We start from the raw sequence: 18,544 nt of genomic DNA on the forward strand, positions 1-18,544 counted from the left end.
TTGATCACTCCCTCTGGCCTGTTTGGTGTTTCTTTCAAGGAACCACATGGGATTGGGCCAGTAGAATGGTGTTGCCATGCTGATGTAGGGTGACTCAAGTTTGTTTTATGAACAGGAGCTCTGCCGAAAATACTTGCCCACCACCCTCACACCCTTCCTATCTTGTATTATATATGCCTTGAAGGGACCATGCCATAATCATGTCTGCATCCCTTCCCCACAGTGGTGCCTATCTTAGGGTCTTGTACATAATAGATACTCTATAATTTTTTTACAGAATGAATGCCTGAAGGAAAGGGTAACATCTCAGATATACATATTTCTTTCAGTCCAAGGTTCTAAGCATTGTTTCCCTACACAAATTCCTAGATCTTCGTCATTCTTCTGAGTGGCAAAGAGGGATCTCCATATCCCCAAGCCCTCCAGTCACTGACCTGACCGTTGATGTGCTGAAGGCTTATCAAGAAGGAACAAACACACCTCCAGATTCTCTTGAGAGCAAACTGCAAGTGAACTTCAACTCCAAGACATGTGAAAACAGCCACGCGTGTGAATGATGGTTGAGTGGTTTCAAGTTAGGCAGCCCGGTAGTTTGGATTAAACAATACTTTGGCTGCAATAAATTGTAGTGATAGAACATATGTTTGTTGTGCTTTGCTTTTGATCTTCTGCTCCAAGGTTGAGGATACTCTCTCGGGGAGGAAAGAAAAAAGGAAAGAGAACTGGGTAGAAGAAAACTGACTTCACCCATGACTGAAATATTTCGTACCTGAAGCACAACCACCTTGAGAGAAGAACATGGTGGCCGCTCTTCACAGTCACCTGATTAAGGAGCTTGGTTTTGCTCCTGCCACAAAGGGAAATCTAACACCACCGAGAGGCCCCCCCACAGCACCTGCACACTCACAGCCAAGCCTGGGCTTGGCCCCAGCAGACATATGAGAAAAGAGGACTGCCAGGGCCACCAAGAGGGGAGGTTGGCTGTTGCCAAGTTCACCCACATGGATCACAATGACTGCATGAGGTCATGGAATGTTGAAGAGATGAAATGAAAGTGCCCCCTAAGTCACAAAGTCGCAGGGGGTGCGCATCCTTTCGACGGGGCTCCCAGGAATAGAGCTGTACCACTCTCCCTGATGATCCTGGGAAGTAGCTACTTCCCCCAGACAGAGTTGGGGTCCAATCCATGCATGTCCAGTTCCCACCAAAGCCCACCCTCCCCAGGGCTTGCTTGGATACAAGGATAACTCTAGGCCCCACTGTGGGATTTATCTGTGAGAGGGCAGAGGTGCACAAAGTTTGAGACAGAAGTGAATAGACAGGTGTGCTTCTTAGGGAAGCAGCAGAAAGGTGGCAAGAAGCTGGCAGCAGCCCCCGAGAGGGCCCTGGCACCATGGACAATGATGAACCTCTTGAGCCTGAGACAAAAGGTGAACAGGCATCCCATCTCTCATCACTTGGGCCCTTCTGAACTGCTCGGTGTAATACCCAGTGATCACATGGACCCTGAAGACCCCTCCCCTCCTCAGCCAGGACCCTCTAGATTCTGGACAGTGGATTACATTGACTTGGCTTCAGGGCTTCCCAAACAGGGAGTGAGAGAGTCAGATGCAATGCTGTGCTGGAATTGGCTTGTACTAACTCTGGGTGACTTTAATTTTCATTTTGTGAGCTGGTTTATGTCATGTTGGTAGTTTGAAACAGCCATGTTGGGAATATTTACGCCACCTGAATTGGCTAACACTACAAATCAGGATTTTTTTTTTCTTCTGGATATCTATTTAAACATGTACTAGCATTCTGCTGGATGGATGGAATTCTAAAATTGTATGACTCAGGATATTAAGACTCAAAAAGTTATAACTTTTTGATGGCTCAGTTGGATGGCTAAGTTGCTGTATGTCTTCTAACTGCTGGGCCACTGCTACTTCTACCCCTTATCATCCAGACCCTGTCTTACAGTCTCAGAAATAAATATTGGAGCTTATGGATAATAAGGGTTTAAATATTGGGTTTATGGATAAGGACTGAGAAATCACAGACCTGCATGAACTTATTAGGAACCCCACTATCTTATAATCTGGGTGGTTAAAACTTGGGACCACTGCCACAAATGCTCAGCCCACCCAAAGAGTAGATTGGCCAAGTTCTGATGGGCTACCTGGTGATGGAGCATGGCTCCTCCAAACATTGCATCAAGTACATGTGGGAGGACTAGCTCTGGACCCTTCTGTGAGGCTTTCAGGAACCCATGCTGGTCCCAGATCAGTGATCCAGTGGCAGAAAACCATGTCCAGCAAGTGTGGGGACTGGTAGGAGGAAAGCTTAGGACGTGTATGTTTGATGATCCCAGCAAGATTTTGCAACCCTTCCTTCTTCATGGTCTTAAAATAAATGTTGGATTGGAAGGAAGAGAAGCTAGGTCAAATTTTCAGGAATCAAGTTATCTTTCTTTCTCCTTGGGATGCTTCCTGTCTCATTTCATTTCATATTTGACCCAAGTTGCCTGCCCTGCCCTGCCCTGCCCTGCCCTTTGCCTTCTGCAGCATGGTTTGTGCCCGCCAATGAGGAGGCCTAGGCATCGGCACACATCCTCTCCCTGAAAGCGTGAAGCAGACTCTCAACCCCACCTAAGCCAATGAGAAGGGGAAAAGTGAGCAAGGAGCCAATCTCCAAGACAGGCCCAAAGCAGGGAACCAGGCAGGCGCAGGGAGTCCCAGAGGACACAGGGGGTGTTTAGCACCAGACCCTATAGGTGACCAAGAGGTGGCACTGTGTCCCGTAAGGAGGGCTTGTAGAATGGTGTCCCCCTGTCAGGACTGAATGCACACTGTGGTTCTCAGCATGCTGAGCTGCATGGGGAGGGGAGGGGGCGGGTTTCACAGGCTGTGGCCAGGACGTAGCTTGCCAAGGAAGGGAGCATAGGCCAAGCTCTACGTGAGAGGCCAGCAGGTTTCATTGCCAGCATCAAGGAGATGAGTTTTTTTCTTCCAGATGAACCCGAAACCAAACCCACCTCACAGAACAGTGATGAAACCCTCTACTGTGAGGCCGAGGCCTCTGTGGCTGTGGAAAAAGAGAAGCCAGCCCGAGAGAGCTCAGAAACAGACCTGGAGATTGAAGGTGAGAGTGGACACTTAATAGGTGGGGTAGTAGCAAGCCTCGTTCCTCAGAGGCTGGAGGCCTCTGCTTTCCCAGGTTGGCCATGGCTCTGGCCCCGGCAGGCTGGCCTGACAAAGGCGTTCTTGGGGCCAGTTCCATGCCACGTCCTCTTCAAGTCTGGCCCAGTGGCAGCAGGTGCAGCTGCCCAGTGCCTGTGGCCTCCCTGGTGAGCAGAGTAGCCACATGGGCTTGTCCAAAGGTAAATCAATACACGAACAGGGATTTCTGGTTTTCTAAATGATTCCACCTGTGGCATCTTATGTCGTCTTTGAACGAGTTCCAGGAGGTAGTCATTATTATCGGCCTTTTCAAGAGGGAACTGAGTGTGAGTTGCCCAAGGCCACAGAGAGCTGCCAATGTTCGCTGGTGCCCTGTTCACCCCACCCTGCTCATCTGCCTTCGTGCTCCATATTGTGGGGGACCCTGCAGTGTCTGTGGCTCCCAGTGACTTGCATCCCAGTGACTTTCCCCTCTACTCATATTTGAGTTCTCAAGTTCTTGGTTCTCCTACTTGAATGTTAGCCCTAAACAAAGCAAGTGTGCCCTGGGAGGCTGCGGGGGGAGGGGGGGCCGTGGGGAGGACAGGGATGTGGGCAGGGTGGCAGGGGAGGGCAAGGGTGCTGGCTAGGCTGCAGCAAAGACTCTTATTGCAAACAATGCCTCCATCCTCCTCTCCCTCTCTTTCCCCGGGGAGGGAAGTGCCCAGAACAGCTATGAAACAACGTGAGCAAAATGCTCCCCCTGCCTGATGGGCCAGCCTGGAACTTCTAGGCTGAGGCTAGCCCAGTGGCTGTCCTCTCTCGTGTTCTGGAGGCTGGGTCAGTCAATTCATAAACCTCCCCACCCAGGGTTGACACACAACTTCCACCTCCACACATGCCTCCTTCCCACACCACAACCACCACCACCACCCCGCCCCACACTCAGCATCTTGTTGCTCTTTCTCTGACTTCTTTTCCGTGTCAAGGCTGCTGCTAACATACTAATGTGGTTTTTAGCACGGAATTTTAGGGTCACCTGAGTGGCTCAGTGGTTGAGCATCTGCCTTCAGCTCAGGTCACGATCCCAGGGTCTTGGGATTGAGTCCCTTATCAGGCTCCCCACAGGGAGCTTGCTTCTCCCTCTGCCTCTGCCTCTGTCTCTGTCTCTGCCTCTCTTTCTCTCTCTCTCTCTCATGAATAAATAAATAAAATCTTAAAAAAAAAACAACCCACAGAATTTTTGCTGGTTGGAAGGGGTGGCAGATAGAAACTGGATGCTTTGTCCCAGATTCCTGCTTCCATCCCATTACCCCCCAACTCCCCACGAGAGAATATAACACTGTTGCAAGCTGCCTCTAAAACACAACCACACTGACTACAGCTAGAAAGGGTCAGCAGAACAAAACAGAGCAGAACTAGTGCCAACGACAAAGGTGGAGGTTACCTATCCTGACTTGGCAAACAGGAATCTCTCATGGCAACTATGCCATGCTGGGATAGACACTCAGGGCCCTCTTGCTGGAGCTTCTAGTGACCCTGCAGCCAGTACGGAGGTGCTGGGAGTGGGCAGGGAGGGCTTTCTGGACAGGCCTGAGACATAAACCCATGGGGGGAGAGGGGAATAGCAAGCTGGCAGGGAAGCTGCAGAAGAGGAAGAGAAGGCAGGAGAAGTTGCTCACCTGCCACATGCTGTTTTTCCTATGCAACACTGGTTCTCACCTGGAGGCGATTTTGCACCCCAGGGGGCATTTGGCAGACTGGGCAGAGTGGGGGCAGGATGCTACAGGCACCTCACTGGCAGAGGCCAGGAATCCTGCTAAATATCCTTCACTGCACAGGACAGCACCTCACAACAGAGAATTATCCAAGTCAAAATGTCAGTAGGGCCGAGCTTGAAAGCCTCTGCTCTACAAACCTCCTAAGGAGAAGGCCAGGGAGTAGCTGTGCGGCAAAGTCAACTTCCTTGTAAACTTGTCCTTTCCACCAACAAAGCTCTCATTGTTGGCCTCAGAAATGTCCAGGGTGGGTTGGCCAAAGGCCCTGGCATCTGAAGGAAAACAGATGCAGGCTTTAGACCCCAGCTGGCCATGGGAGGCCCGGCTGTCCAAGGGGCTTGCTTCATGAGACAGCTGTGAGGGCGCACGGAATCCAGGGAGGCCCGCTGCTGCCCATTGACCACGAGCCAGGCAGGGCTCAAGCCCAGGGAACAAAGGCCCCGAGAGGTTGGAATGGAGACCTAATGTCCTCTATGTCCCCTGATGTCAGCTGGTTTGAGCGCTGATCAGCTGCATGTGATGTGGGGCTGGATTTGTCATCAGTAAATAGGCATAACGCTCCTTTTTGTGAGGAAACATGACCTGCAAATGTTTTTTTTTTTTTTTTAAGATTTTATTTATTTATTCATGATAGAGAGAGAGAGAGAAGCAGAGACACAGGCAGAGGGAGAGGCAGGCTCCACGCAGGGAACCCGATGCGGGATTTGATCCCAGGACTCCAGGATCATGCCCCGGGCCAAAGGCAGGCACCAAACCACCGAGCCACCCAGGGATCCCGACCTGCAAATGTTTGAAAGAGAAAAGTCCGCTCAAATTCAAGTTCACTTGTTTCCAATTGATTGGGGTTGGGGGGGTGGAGGGGGTATCCCTCCATCTTGCACCGATTGGCCACTTTGAGAAGCCCGCTCAGTCCTACTAGAGGGATTTTCAAGTTGGAGCCTCTCTAAATCTTTAGCAAAGCTTTACTCGCAGCTCTCATTTTAACAGTGGTGGTGAAACTAAAACAGAGGCTCCCCTCAACTATCACCAATCAGATTTTTGTCTGTTTGGCCTTTCAGAGCTGTCCCATGGTAGGCAAGCAAGCTAGGCCCTTATGTGTCCTTGATCTCATCAGTCCTGGATGTGGACAATCCAGGGAGGTGGGCATGGGCACACTGCTCCTTCTCCTAGGAAAGCTTGGGCCTAAAACCGGCACCCCTGTCTCTTACCCAAAGGGAGATGTCCATTTGGACCTTCTGGAATTTGGATCTCTTTTTCCACCTCCGGCTGACTTCCCGATTGGAGTTGCCCTCCTGTGCACACACTCATAGGGACATCCTGGGGCAGAGGAGACACCAGATGAATAGTGTCTGCAACTGGCCCAAGGCCAGAGGGGAAATAAGGCAAATGTAGAAGAGAAACCCCACCTCATCCACTTGCATCTTTTTTCTGTAGATACAGAGAAATTTTTCACCACCAGACAAAATGAGCTGTACCTGGAAGCCTGCAGACTGATGAGCGTGGTGCCTGTCTCCTACTTTCTCCGGAACATGGAGGAGTCCTACATGAATCTCAACCACCATGGGCTGGGCCCCAATGGTACCAAGGCTATTGCTATAGCCCTAGTGGTGAGCATGCCAATGGGGGCACTCGAAGGCTGGTAGAGGTGGGCCTTGACAGAGTGGTGACAGATCTCAGAGAGATCCTCCATGGGACCCTCAATTGCAAGCTTTATGCCCATCCTGCCCTAGACTCTGCTTGACTGCCAGTTGACTTACCGAACAGGCAGGGATGCCCCATTAGCTCCTGGGAAGGGGGCTGTTAGGGACCTTGGCCTTGCGAGTCTATGCTCTTTCTGATTCAGGAAGCAAAGGCAACAGCTCCGGGTAAGTGGCTGGGCACTAATGCAAGTGCTTGATACAAAATGTCAGCCTGGGTCTCAATTCCGAAGCTCACTTTTGCTATAAATGAGGTCGCTACTGAGCTATTCTATTCAATGTTTGCCTTTTGCAATGTTAATAATTCTTTAAAAATCACACTGTAGAATAGATCATGTTTTCCCACATGAATAATCCTCTCTCTCTCTCCCTCTCTCTCTCTCTTTCTCGGCTTGGCATGAGCAACCAAGGACTTGACCTTGAATTCATCATGGCTTTATATAATTAAAATTGATTATATACAAACCAACTTCCATCCCAGCAAAACAGAACACGTGACAACTGTATATCAGCACAACACTTTGTTCATTTAGGTTGGTAAAGAGAAAGTTTGATTTAAAAAAAAAAAAAGCACTCACTCATTTTGGGAAATAGAACATCATTTGCATTTAGCACATGCCCGTTAAGAGGCTACATGAAATGTGAGAGTGTGCTGCTTTCTGGAGAGGGAGGAAAGAGAGGAAGAGCAGAGAAAGAACAAAGCCATCTTGAAATTTATTGAGTGTTGAAAGACTGATTAATGAGGTGTTAGGAATGCACCATTACCTCATGAGTTTCATGGGAAAAAAAACAGATAATAATGCAATTCTCTCGGGACTTGGGCCACTTGTCTCTTAGTAACAGCAGTTTCTGTTTGGGGGGGGGGGAGTTTTTTCTTCTCTGATTCTCTGTGTCACTAATTTGACAATTAATCACTGTGACATGCCGGTGACTGAACTGTTATTTATCTTTTGCACTGTTTAGCTTTGCACATGTTGTGTTTCCCTGGCTTCGCTTAAAAGCACCCTGATAGTAGCGGTCCTACTTCATGTGTCGCGTCTCTCCCTCACCTGCCCGCCTCCACACCCTCATGGGTCGTGAGGTGCAGGGGTGTTCTCTACCCCCGTTGCTTCCCCAGCAGTTGGCATGGAGTAGCCAGTGGCCATGTGCCCTTATGAGACGAAGGTCGATAGGCCTGGGGAGGCGCTGCCCGCCGCCCCCCACACCGTGCTGGTTCCCCCCTCCCCCGATCCTGGACACTTCTAAGTGCCACCTGGCCATGTGAGCCATGACCCTTGCCTTTGAGCACGACGAAATTGTGCCTGCCTCAGCGAGCCAAGACCAGAGGGTGTTTCGAGAAGGCCCTGAGTCAACCATTCCACATTGCGGTAGCTGTGTGTCGTCTTTCCCTTTGCCCGGAGCTAGGGCTCCTTCCCGCGGCCTACCTCTCTTGCTGCTGGGCGCACGTTGAAAACGCTCAAATCCAAAACTGTGTCTGTTCTCTACATCTCTCCATACCAGGACCCCGAGGTAAGGAAGGGAAGAATGACAAACAGTGCCAGGTAGAGCGAACCCCTGGCCTTCATGCTGCAGGTCACTTCCCCTGCCCCTGGGAATGCTGACTAGCTTGGAAGTGCATATCTAAGATTGAAATTTAGGTCCTGGGGACGCCTGGGTGGCTCAGTGGTTTAGCGCTGCCTTTGGCCCAGGGCCTGATCCTGGAGTCCCGGGATCGAGTCCCACATCGGGCTCCCTGCATGGGGCCTGCTTCTCCCTCTGCCCGTGTCTCTGCCTCTCTCTCTCTCTCTCTCATGAATAAATAAATAAAATCTTAAAAAATATATATCCTTAGGGTCCTGGAATCAAGCCCTGTATGGGGCTCCCTGCTCAGCAGGGAGTCGGCTTCTCCCTCTGCCCCTCCTCCCCGCTCATGTTCTCTCTCTTGCTCTACACAATCTCTCTCACACAAATAAATAAAATATTTAATTAAAAAAAAAACTAAATAAATACCCTTATTAAATGTATCAAGTTCTCCTTAATCCTAGAGTAGGTGCCAGCTTCTCTCCTCCAGGCTAAATAGTTAACCATCTGTTTAGCCCACCCCTGTGTCCCGCACTTTCTCAAGGATCTCATCATTTTAATGTTCCCTTTCTAAGTTTCCCCACAGAGTTCCCCTTTGGTGGAGATACCCAGAATAAGCATGTCGTCCTGGCAAAACTCAATGGGGTGGATCATCCCTGTGCTTTCTCCCGTTCTGTCCATTCTCCAGAAGTGCTAGCATGCATCCCTGAAAAGGCTGGCATGTTCCAGAGAGGGGATGGGCTCCAGGCAAGGGCCAGGAACTGACTAGATCACCTCTGTCTTTCTCCCCCTCCCCCTGTGGCGTCTGAAGTCCAACACAAGTGTTGTCACCCTGGAGCTGGCTGACAACGGTCTCATGGAGGAAGGCATCCTGAGCCTGCTGGAGATGCTGCAAGAGAACTACTACCTGCAAGAGTTGGTACTGTGCCCTTTCCCTGGTGCTACTGGTTTCCACCCCCAGCCCCGGGCTCTCGGAACCCACCTGAGATAGGCCAGAGGCCCCTGCCCCAGCCCTAGCCAGCCTCCAGCTCCCTGTGATCCATTGGTCTAGAGGCCCCTTCCTCCAGAGGTGACTTCTCAGAGGACGGCTGCATGTCAGAGGCCAGCAGGGGGGCTGTGTTCCTTGTGGCCAGAGGAAACCCTAAGAAACGGATTCTGTCTGGACCTTATAAGCCCTTCTGCATAGATGCTTCTTTTTTTTTTTGAGATTTTATTTTTTTATTTGACAGAGAGAGGGAGCACAAACAGAGGGAGCAGCAGGGAGCCCGACACGGGACTCAGTCCCAGGACCCTGGAATAGACCTGAGCCAAAGGCAGTTGCTTAGCTTAACAGACTGAGCCACCCCGGTGCCCCTCCCTAAATTCATTTTAAAGCAACTATGCAGGGGCACCTGAGTGGCTCAGTTGGTTAAGCTAAGCATCTGCCTTTGGCTCAGGTCGTGATTCCAGGGTCCTGGAATCGAGCCCCACATCAGGCTCCTGCTCCGCAAGGAGCCTGCTTCTCCCTCTCCCTCTGCCTGCCACTCCCCCTACTTGTGCTCATTCTCTCTGTCAAATGAATAAATAAAATCTAAAAAAAAAAAAAAAGAGTGAACTTAGAGAAAATAAAGATGTGAAATACTTTCATCAAACACAATGTGCCTGGAGACAAATGATGATGATAGTTGCATAAGCATGTGAATATATTTCAGACCACTGCGCTGCATCCTTAAAAATAGTTAGGATGAAAAAAAAAATAGGATGGTAAATGTTGTGTTAGGTCTATTTTACCATAATTTTTTTTTAAAATGAAAAAAAAAAAAAGGAGAGGAGAAACAAGATAATAATGTCTGGTTTATATAAAAGTCCCTCCCACTAGCCCAAAAGGGCTGTGTCTATTTGCATCCCTACATGTTCCCAGCATAGTGATTCGTGCTTCAGGAATCAATGAATGAAATTTACAATGATGAATGACTCTGAACTAATTTTTCAGTTGCTTTATGCCAAACTTTCCAAATAAGGCTGTCTCCGTTAAAAAAAAAAAAGTACAGTGTGCTTATCTAAAGTACTAGGGCTAACCTGGAGAAGTAAGAAGTCACCAAAACCAACTTCAGAGAAGATTGAGACCAGGGGGAGAGCCTCACAGCCAGGCATCAGAAAAGTGAATACTCATCACCCTCCCTCCTTTGCTCTTCCTGAACCTTCCTACCCTTTCACCTTTGCCCTCCCACCGCATGCAGGCCTCAAGTAAGCTCCATCCCAACACTGTTCATTAATGAGGGCGCTTGGGTGGGATTTTTATACACCTAAGTGTGTTCTTGCCTTTTAGAATGTTTCCGACAATGACCTTGGCTTTAAGGGGGCCAAAATCATCTCTGAATTTCTTCAGAGAAATACGTCTTCTCTCTGGAATCTGCAGCTTTCAGGTAAGCCCATGGAAGGGGTGGGAGAGGACAAGGGAATGCAAAGGAGACACAGGAAAGAGCCAGAGAATCCAGGGTGGAATTGAGCCAGACCAGGCCCCTCTGAGTTCCAAGATCAGAACACCATGTCTTCGCCCTGCTAAACCCTCTGGTCATCCCTTCCTCCTCCCTAAGGCCACACTGGCTTCCTGGCTGTCCTGGACCAGAGACTTCTGACTCACTTGGCAGCATGCCTGCCTCTGCCTGAAAGTCTCTACCCTAGATATCTGCACAGCTCACTCTGTGGCTTTATTCCTGCCTCTGCTTAAATGTCATCTCCAGAGGGAGCACTTCTCTGACCTCCCCTCTATCCCCATCACTCTCCTATTTCCCTGCTTGTTTTTTTCTAATAGCACTTATTGCTACCTGACCCCCTATTGTACACTCAGTTCTTAATTAGTCTGTTATCTGTCTCTCTCAAAGAAAAAAAAAAAGTCACTTGAGAACTCTAGCTCTCACAGACTTGTCCTCGCTCAGGTTTGTGGTTTGAGTTTATATTATCTTCAGGGTCCTGGAACCCCTAAGAAATTAATCTAAGTGGTCCTGTGCTGCTAATACCCTGGGGCATGCATCAGGAACAAACAGAGTGCCTCATTGGAGGAAGAACCCCTGGCCCCAGGCTCCAGGCTGCTTGGGATTCCCACAGATAAAGCTCCACTAAAGATGGGCTCACAGTCCAAAATTGCAAAACAAGGAAACGAAACGTCAAGAGAGCTATCAGAGTCTAACAAGTGGCAGCATCAAGAACTTCAGAAAATAGAATTATTAGAAAGGAACTATAGGGGCACCTGGGTGGCTCAGTCAGTTAAGCAACTGACTCTTGCTTTCAGCTCAGGTCATGATCTCATGGGTTGTGGGATAAAGCCCCGCATTGGGCTACATGCTCAGCAGGGAGTCTGCTTGAAGATTCTCTCCCTCTGCTCCTCCCCCCACTCACTTGTGCAAGCGAGTGCTCTCTCTCAAGTAAATAAATAAATCTTTAAAAAAGAAGAAGAATATCATGCCAGGGGCACCTACCTGGATCAGTCCGTAGAGCATGCAACTCTTGATCTCGGGGTCATAAGTTAGAGCCCCATATCAGGGATAGAGATTACTTAAGGAAGAAAATCAAAGAAGAAGAAGAAGAAGAAGAAGAAGAAGAAGAAGAAGAAGAAGAAGAAGAAGAAGAAGGAGGAGGAGGAGGAGGAGGAGGAGGAGGAGGAGGAGGAGGAGGAAGAAGAAGAAGAAAAGAAGAAGAAGAAGGAAGAAGAAGAAGAAGAAGAAGAAGAAGAAGAAGAAGAAGAAGAAGGAGGAGAAGAAGAAGAAGAAGAAGAAGAAGAAGAAGAAGAAGAAGCAGCAGCTCTACCAGGTTACAATTCCACCAATGGAATATCTGTTTCCCTTGGTTATTAGCAAATTTTTTGTGAATCAGAGTAGAGTGTAGATGTTGAAATCACAGCATGTGGGTGCAAATCCTGGCTTTGACACAAGGCAAGTTATCTAACCCTTCTGTGACTCATTTCTCTCATTTATAAACTAAGGAGAATTATATTATCTACTTCAGACAGTGACTATGTAGATAAAGTGAATCGAAATCTAAAACACCTAGAACAATACCTGGGACCAAGTATTCAATAAGTGTTCATCATTATTACTATCTTTATTACATTCCCAAATTACTACTGAAATAAAACATCTTTTCCAGATGCTTATTTCCATTTTTATTTTCTCCTGTATGAAATGTCAATTGTCCTATGAGGTTGCTTGTATTATTGAGTGTTAGAAACTCTTTATATGTTATACATATTCACACTTGAATGTGAGGATTGATTCAAGCACACTTGAATGTTACTTATGATGTTTTCTTATACATATTTTGTATTATTTATTGTTGTCAAGTTCATCAGTCTTTTTTGTAGGTTTGGTTTTTGTAGTCCTGCTCAAAAAACTGTTTCCTACTTCAGACTATGACATTTTTTTCCTTAATTTTCTTCAAATATTTTTATGATTTTGTTTTTTCATCCTTAATCTTCAATATATCTGGAACTTACTATTGTTTGTGGCATGAGGTAGAGAAAGACTCAAACACCGTATTTCCAAAACCAATAGCCAGATGCCCCAGCATCTTTAGCTGAATATTCAATCCTTTACTGACTAATTTGAAATGTCACCTTTATTGTATATCAAACTCTCATATAAATACAGGTTTCTCTCTAGATTTTCTTTTCTGTTTTGTCAGTCTCTGTGTCTGTATCTATGTCAATGCCATACTATTTTAATATTTGTTTAGAAAATTAAAACTATATGCCACGTGTTATAATTTAATGATTAATTGTAATTAATGAAATATATTATTATTATATAATTATAATATTAAATATTATATTATTATAATATATTAAAATATAATAATTATAATTATTATAATTATTATATTATTATTGTAATTAATGAAATATATATATATAATTAATGAAATATATAGAATCATCTTGTCAAGTTCCATAAAAAAACAAAACAAAACAAAACAAAAAACTGTTGGCTTTTATTTAGAGTTATAGTTAATGTCCTAGATTAATTTAGGACAGAGTTGAAATATTCAAAATATTGAATGTCTTCATTTAAGAATACAGTACCAGGTTACAATTCTACCAGTGGAATATCTTTCCCTATACTGTCTCCATTCTGGCTCTCACCAAGTTACCTGTGAACCAGAATGATTAAATGTGTGGATGTTGAAGTCAATGCTTGGGTCCAAATCCTAGCCACTAGGTTTATCTTTATTTCTTCAAGTCTTTTTTTTTTAATCTTCTGCAATAAAGTATTATGCTTTTATTCCATTAGAAGTCTTGCACATTTCATATAGGTCCAGGTGCTTTATCATTTTATTCCCACATAAACAGAATGTTTTTTCTTTTTTCTTAAGATTTTATTTATTTATCCATGAGAGACACAGAGAGAGAGAGAGAAGCAGAGACACAGGCAAAGGGAGAAGCAGGCTCCATGCCGGGAGCCCAACATGGGACTTGATCCCAAGTCTCCAGAAGCATGCTCTGGGCTGAAGGCGGATCTAAACTGCTGAGCCATCTGGGCTGCCCCAGAATGTTTTTTCTATCATATAGAGATATTACTATCTGGTTATTAAGTGGTTATTACTGATATGTCTGAGAGCTATTGATTTCTGTATATTGATCCTATATCCAGTCACTTTATTTATGTATTTATGTATTTATGTATGTATGTATGTATGTATGTATTTATTTATTTATTTATTTATTTATTTATTTATTTATTTATTTATATTTAGAGAATGCCAGTCAGGGGTGTGGAGGGGCAGAGAGAGAAAACGGGAGAATCTCAAGCAGACTCCACACTCAGTGCAGAGCTTGACATGGGGCTCAATCTCAGTACCCTGAAATCATGACCTGAGCCAAAATCAAGAGTCAGTCATCCAACCAACTAGCCACCTAGGCACCCCCCCCCACCAGGTCACTTTATTGAGTTATCTTATTGGTTCTAACATTTTGTCAGTTACTTTTCTTGGATTATTTAGATAGGTGATCATGTCTGCAAGTAATAGTTTTGTCTCTTCTTTCTAATACTTATAGCTCCCAGTGATTTTTCTAGTTGCATTGGCTAAGGCCTCTAAAACAATACTAACATAATACAGAAATCTCTGTAAAAATACAAATTACCCAGTCCCATCCCAGGCTGCTGAGTCAGAATTTTTAAAGGGAGGGATCTAGGAATCTGTATTTTATCAAACTTCCTAAATGACTCTCTTACAGCCATCTCTGTTATTTGTAACCACGGATGTAAACACAATTTGAATCGCTAATAACCTAATTTTATACGTTGACCAGCTTATTGTCTCATTTCATTGCTCTGGTACAGATGCAACCAAGGTGCATTTATTCATTGGATTCATTCATTCATTCAGTAAGCACATATGGAGCACTGTTAGGTGCCAAACACTATTTAGGTGCTAGAGATACAAATATTATTAAGGGTTTAAAGGAGAAATTTAGGGATAAGTCTCTATATCATTTATTTTCCAGGAATCTTTTTTAAAAAGATTTATTTAGGGATCCCTGGGTGGCGCAGCAGTTTGGCGCCTGCCTTTGGCCCAGGGCGCGATCCTGGAGACCCGGGATCGAATCCTACATCGGGCTCCCGGTGCATGGAGCCTGCTTCTCCCTCTGCCTATGTCTTTGCCTCTCTCTCTCTCTCTGTGACTATCATAAATAAATAAAAAAAAATTTAAAAATCTTTAAAAAAAAAAAAAGATTTATTTAGGGATGCCTGGGTGGCTCAGTGGTTTAGCGCCTGCCTTCGGCCCAGGGCATGATCCTGGAGTCCCTGGATCAAGTCCTGCATCAGGCTCCCTGCATGGAACCTGTTTCTCCCTGTCTGTGTCTCTGCCTCTCTCTGTGCATCTCTCATAAGTAAATAAAATAAAATCTTTCTTTAAAAAATGAAGATTTATTTATTTGAAAGAGAGAGAGAGAGAGTACTCATGTGTGCATGGAGCATGGGAGGAAGAGGGAAAGCATCCTTAAGCAGACTCCCCACGAGCACAGAGCCCTTGAGGTGGGGCTCCATCCCAGGACCCCAAGATCACGCCTGGATCCAAAATCAAGAGTCAGACACTCAACTGAATGAGCCACCCTGGCACCCCAGTTTTCCAGAAATCTTTTAAACTGTCTAGCAGGGCTGGGGTGAGAGTGAGATAAGGAAGGCACACGCCTCAGTCATAGAATTTAAGGGGCACAAAAAAACTCAGTAACTAAGTAAATGATATCTTGTGGTAATGTTTGTAAAAATCAAAAATAATGTAAAAAAAAGTCTGTAGTGAACAAAATATCAACACTTAAAACAGGATCCACAAGGGACAGATTATGGTTAGGTTGAGTGCAGCCATGCAAGTGCAAGGTCAAATCCTGCCTTTATTTAAAACTTTAAACTTGGGGATCCCTGGGTGGCTCAGTGGTTTAGTGCCTCCTTCAGCCCAGGGCGTGATCCTGGAGACCCAGGATTGAGTCCCACGTCAGGCTCCCTGCATGGAGCCTGCTTCTCCCTCTGCCTGTGTCTCTGCCTCTCTGTCTCTCTGTGTCTCTCATGAATAAATAAATAAAATCTTTAAAAAATCAATAATAAAACTTTAAGCTTTTGTTCATCTTAGATGTTTTACATTATTTTGAGTTTTACAAGTATTGTATTAAGATATTACTCATGGCGATTACTGAGCTCAGATCTTGCACACAATGGGAGTGCCTCACTTGTCCCCCTCTGCTCCTGGCCCTGCTGCTGAATTTGTATTTTTTATAATGTTATAGACTCTAGGCACTAAGCTAGGGGTCGAGGCTGCCAAGGGGGGAACGCAGGGGATGATGTGTTGACTCCTGGAACTCCCCACACTATCACTATCACTATCACTATCACTATCACTATCAATCACTGGAACTCCCCCACATGTCACTATCATGACAGAGAGAGCAGAGAATGTTCAAGAGAAAGGCAAATAGTTGCCCTCTTTTCTCCTGTTCTCTTCCATGTCCATATATTTGCTTAAAGTACTTGTCACTTTCCTGTGGCTGATTGTTCCAAAGGGGAAGAGCCTGACAGGGCCAGGATACAGGAGGGGAAGGGAGCCCTAGTCTGGAAAGCATTGCAAACAACCCCCTTCACTGCAGGAAATAACTTCAGGGATGAATCTGCAGAACTGTTGTGCCAAGCCCTGGCGGTAAGAAGCGAGGGACGGGTGCCACCGAGCCCTGTGGGAGATGGCCCTGGGAGATATGGGAGGCCTAGAGGGTGGCTCCGGGTACAGAGAAGTGAGGTCACATGAATGTCTAGGAAGCTGGTGAGTGTCTGGACTCTGCCGATCCTGACCACAGCCACAGCAGTGGCCAGGCCATTTGGATGGGACTAGACCCTCCTCCCAGCAGTCATCATCAGTGATGATGCAAAATGCACAAAGAATGTCTTCAGTCTATAAACTCTCGTCCACCTGAATTTTTTTTTTTTGTATGGGAGCCCTCCATTACACAGCCCTGAGATGAAAGAGGTATTTGCAGCCAAGAGAAGACAAACATCACCTCTCTCTCTACCTTGTTTCTTTCTGCAGGCCAATTACCAAATCAAGACGCTGGATCTCAGCCACAACCAGTTCTCTGATAAGGGAGGAGAATACATGGGCCAGATGCTGGGTGAGTCCCCCATGGAGGCAAGGGGCGAGCAAAGGAGAGGCACTTGGCAGACAGTTGCCTGTCAGGGCTGCATCTCCTGTTTTTTACTGTTATTGAATGCTCGGATCATAAAGTGATGTACGCCACACCCCAAACACATTTTAAGTGGAGCCAATACCTGGATGTGGGAAGTAAAACTTTTAAAAAGATTAGAAAAACATAAAGAATTAACTTGCTGACCTCAGGGAGGCTAAGGATTATTAAATATGCACAGCGGGCATAAACTGTAACAAAAACCATCCATTTATTTGACAACAGGCATAAAATGTGCCTATGATAAAAGACAAGCAACAGAGAGGACATACTTGCAGCATTTGTATAATAGATTTGTGTTCAGAATACTGATACAAGATCCTATAGGTCCACTGGACAATGATAAATGCTCCCCAAAAAACAATGTTCAAGGCATACGGACAGTGCGAAAAGAAAGCCAAACACCTAAACTCTTTAGCAATTAGAGAAGTGCAAAATAAAACAATGAGAAGATCCCCCTTGTCATCTACCAAAGCTGCAGAAATTTCAAGTCAGACTATCTGGAGCAGTGAACACAGGGAGAAATAAGGACTCTCTGAAGCTGCTAGGTAAAGGCACTATGGAGAGCAACCTGACAGTATTTAGTAAAATTGAAAAGGTGCATATTCTGTGATACAGCAATTCACCCGTGCAGGTCTCAGAGATGCTCTCGCACGTACACAGAGATGTCTGAGGAGGTTCACTGCAGATAAAAAGTGAAAAAAAAAAAGAGAGAGAGAGAGCCTGGGATGGCTCAGTTGAGCATCTGCCTTCGGCTCAGGTTGTGATCCCAGGGTCCTGGGATCGAGTCCCGCATCGGGCTTTCTGCAGGGAGCCTGCTTCTCCCTCTGCCTCTCTCTGTGTGTTACTCATGAATTAATAAATCAAATCTTAAAAAAGAAAAGAAAAAGAAAGAACCTAAGTGTTCATTCCTGAGGAGATGAGTAGAAAAGGGGATCACTATTAGCAAGGGAGATGCTAGGTTAGGTGGGGTGGTGAAAAAAAAGCCCCCCAGGGAAGGTGGCTTTTCTTTGAAACCTGAGTATTAAAGAAGAGTCAGCTGTGCCAGGTTCTGGAAGTAGAACATTCCAGGTGGAAAGAGCCAGGGCCTGGTGTGTCCGAGAGTGAGGACAACGTGGCTGCCACAGAGCAAGCAGGAGAAGGGAACAGAAGGAGGAGGTCACCAAGGGGGCCCGCAGCCACTTGGGTGAGGCTTCATGGGCCATGACATCTAGGAAGTCTGAATGTGATTTCCCATGTGACGAGAAGTCAGTTCAGGGTGTCAACGTAAGGGAGTGACACGGTGTGATTTGCGTTTCAGAGGAACCATTTTTTGGAGACTTATGTGCTTTATGATGAACACAACTGAGGACAAAGCGGACTTTTAAATACAGAGAGCACCACAGAGCGTAGAGAGTACTGTCAATAATGCTGTAATAGTGTCGTGTGGTAACAGATGGTGACCACTAGGTAATGTATAGAATTGTTGGACCCATGTCATACACCTGAAACTAACATAACATTGCATGTTAATTAAACTTTAATTAAAAAAAAAGAATGGAAGAAGGAAGGCCCATCAGGAAGCTAATGCAGTAGTCCAGGCAAGATAGGACCATAGCTGGAGCTGAGGGAGGAGGTGCCAACAGAGAGGAGTGAATGAATCCAGAATGTACCTTGGAAGTAAAGCCA

The 18,544-nt window shown here is 46.0% G+C and overlaps 2 protein-coding genes across 12 annotated transcripts in view; one reads left to right on the forward strand and one right to left on the reverse strand.

Annotated features, from left to right (window-relative positions):
* Positions 1–978, reverse strand: part of ANGEL1 (angel homolog 1) — a 41,653-nt gene extending 40,675 nt beyond the window's left edge. Inside the window, exons 1-2 of one of the 3 annotated variants that reach the window (XM_077910101.1) lie at positions 770–978; positions 435–613 (exon numbers count right to left, since the gene is read on the reverse strand). The gene's annotated coding sequence lies outside the window, so the exon portion shown is untranslated. Of the gene's footprint in view, positions 1–434 lie in introns of all 3 variants that reach the window. The other 2 variants (XM_077910102.1, XM_077910100.1) reach the window with 2 other exon arrangements.
* Positions 979–1,248: 270 nt separating this feature from the next.
* LRRC74A (leucine rich repeat containing 74A) overlaps positions 1,249–18,544 on the forward strand; it is a 34,450-nt gene continuing 17,154 nt past the window's right edge. For 6 of the 9 annotated variants that reach the window (XM_077910112.1, XM_077910113.1, XM_077910109.1 and 3 more), the window contains exons 1-7: positions 1,249–1,430; positions 2,995–3,123; positions 6,353–6,525; positions 8,987–9,094; positions 10,484–10,580; positions 16,205–16,338; positions 16,723–16,804. In XM_077910112.1, coding sequence (XP_077766238.1) covers positions 1,394–1,430; positions 2,995–3,123; positions 6,353–6,525; positions 8,987–9,094; positions 10,484–10,580; positions 16,205–16,338; positions 16,723–16,804 — 760 coding nt within the window. In that variant the 5' untranslated portion in view covers positions 1,249–1,393. The remainder of the gene's footprint in view (positions 1,431–2,994; positions 3,124–6,352; positions 6,526–8,986; positions 9,095–10,483; positions 10,581–16,204; positions 16,339–16,722; positions 16,805–18,544) is intronic. The other 3 variants (XM_077910114.1, XM_077910116.1, XM_077910118.1) reach the window with 2 other exon arrangements.

Source organism: Canis aureus, chromosome 9 (genome assembly GCF_053574225.1).
Source record: "Canis aureus isolate CA01 chromosome 9, VMU_Caureus_v.1.0, whole genome shotgun sequence".
NCBI lineage: Eukaryota > Metazoa > Chordata > Mammalia > Carnivora > Canidae > Canis > Canis aureus.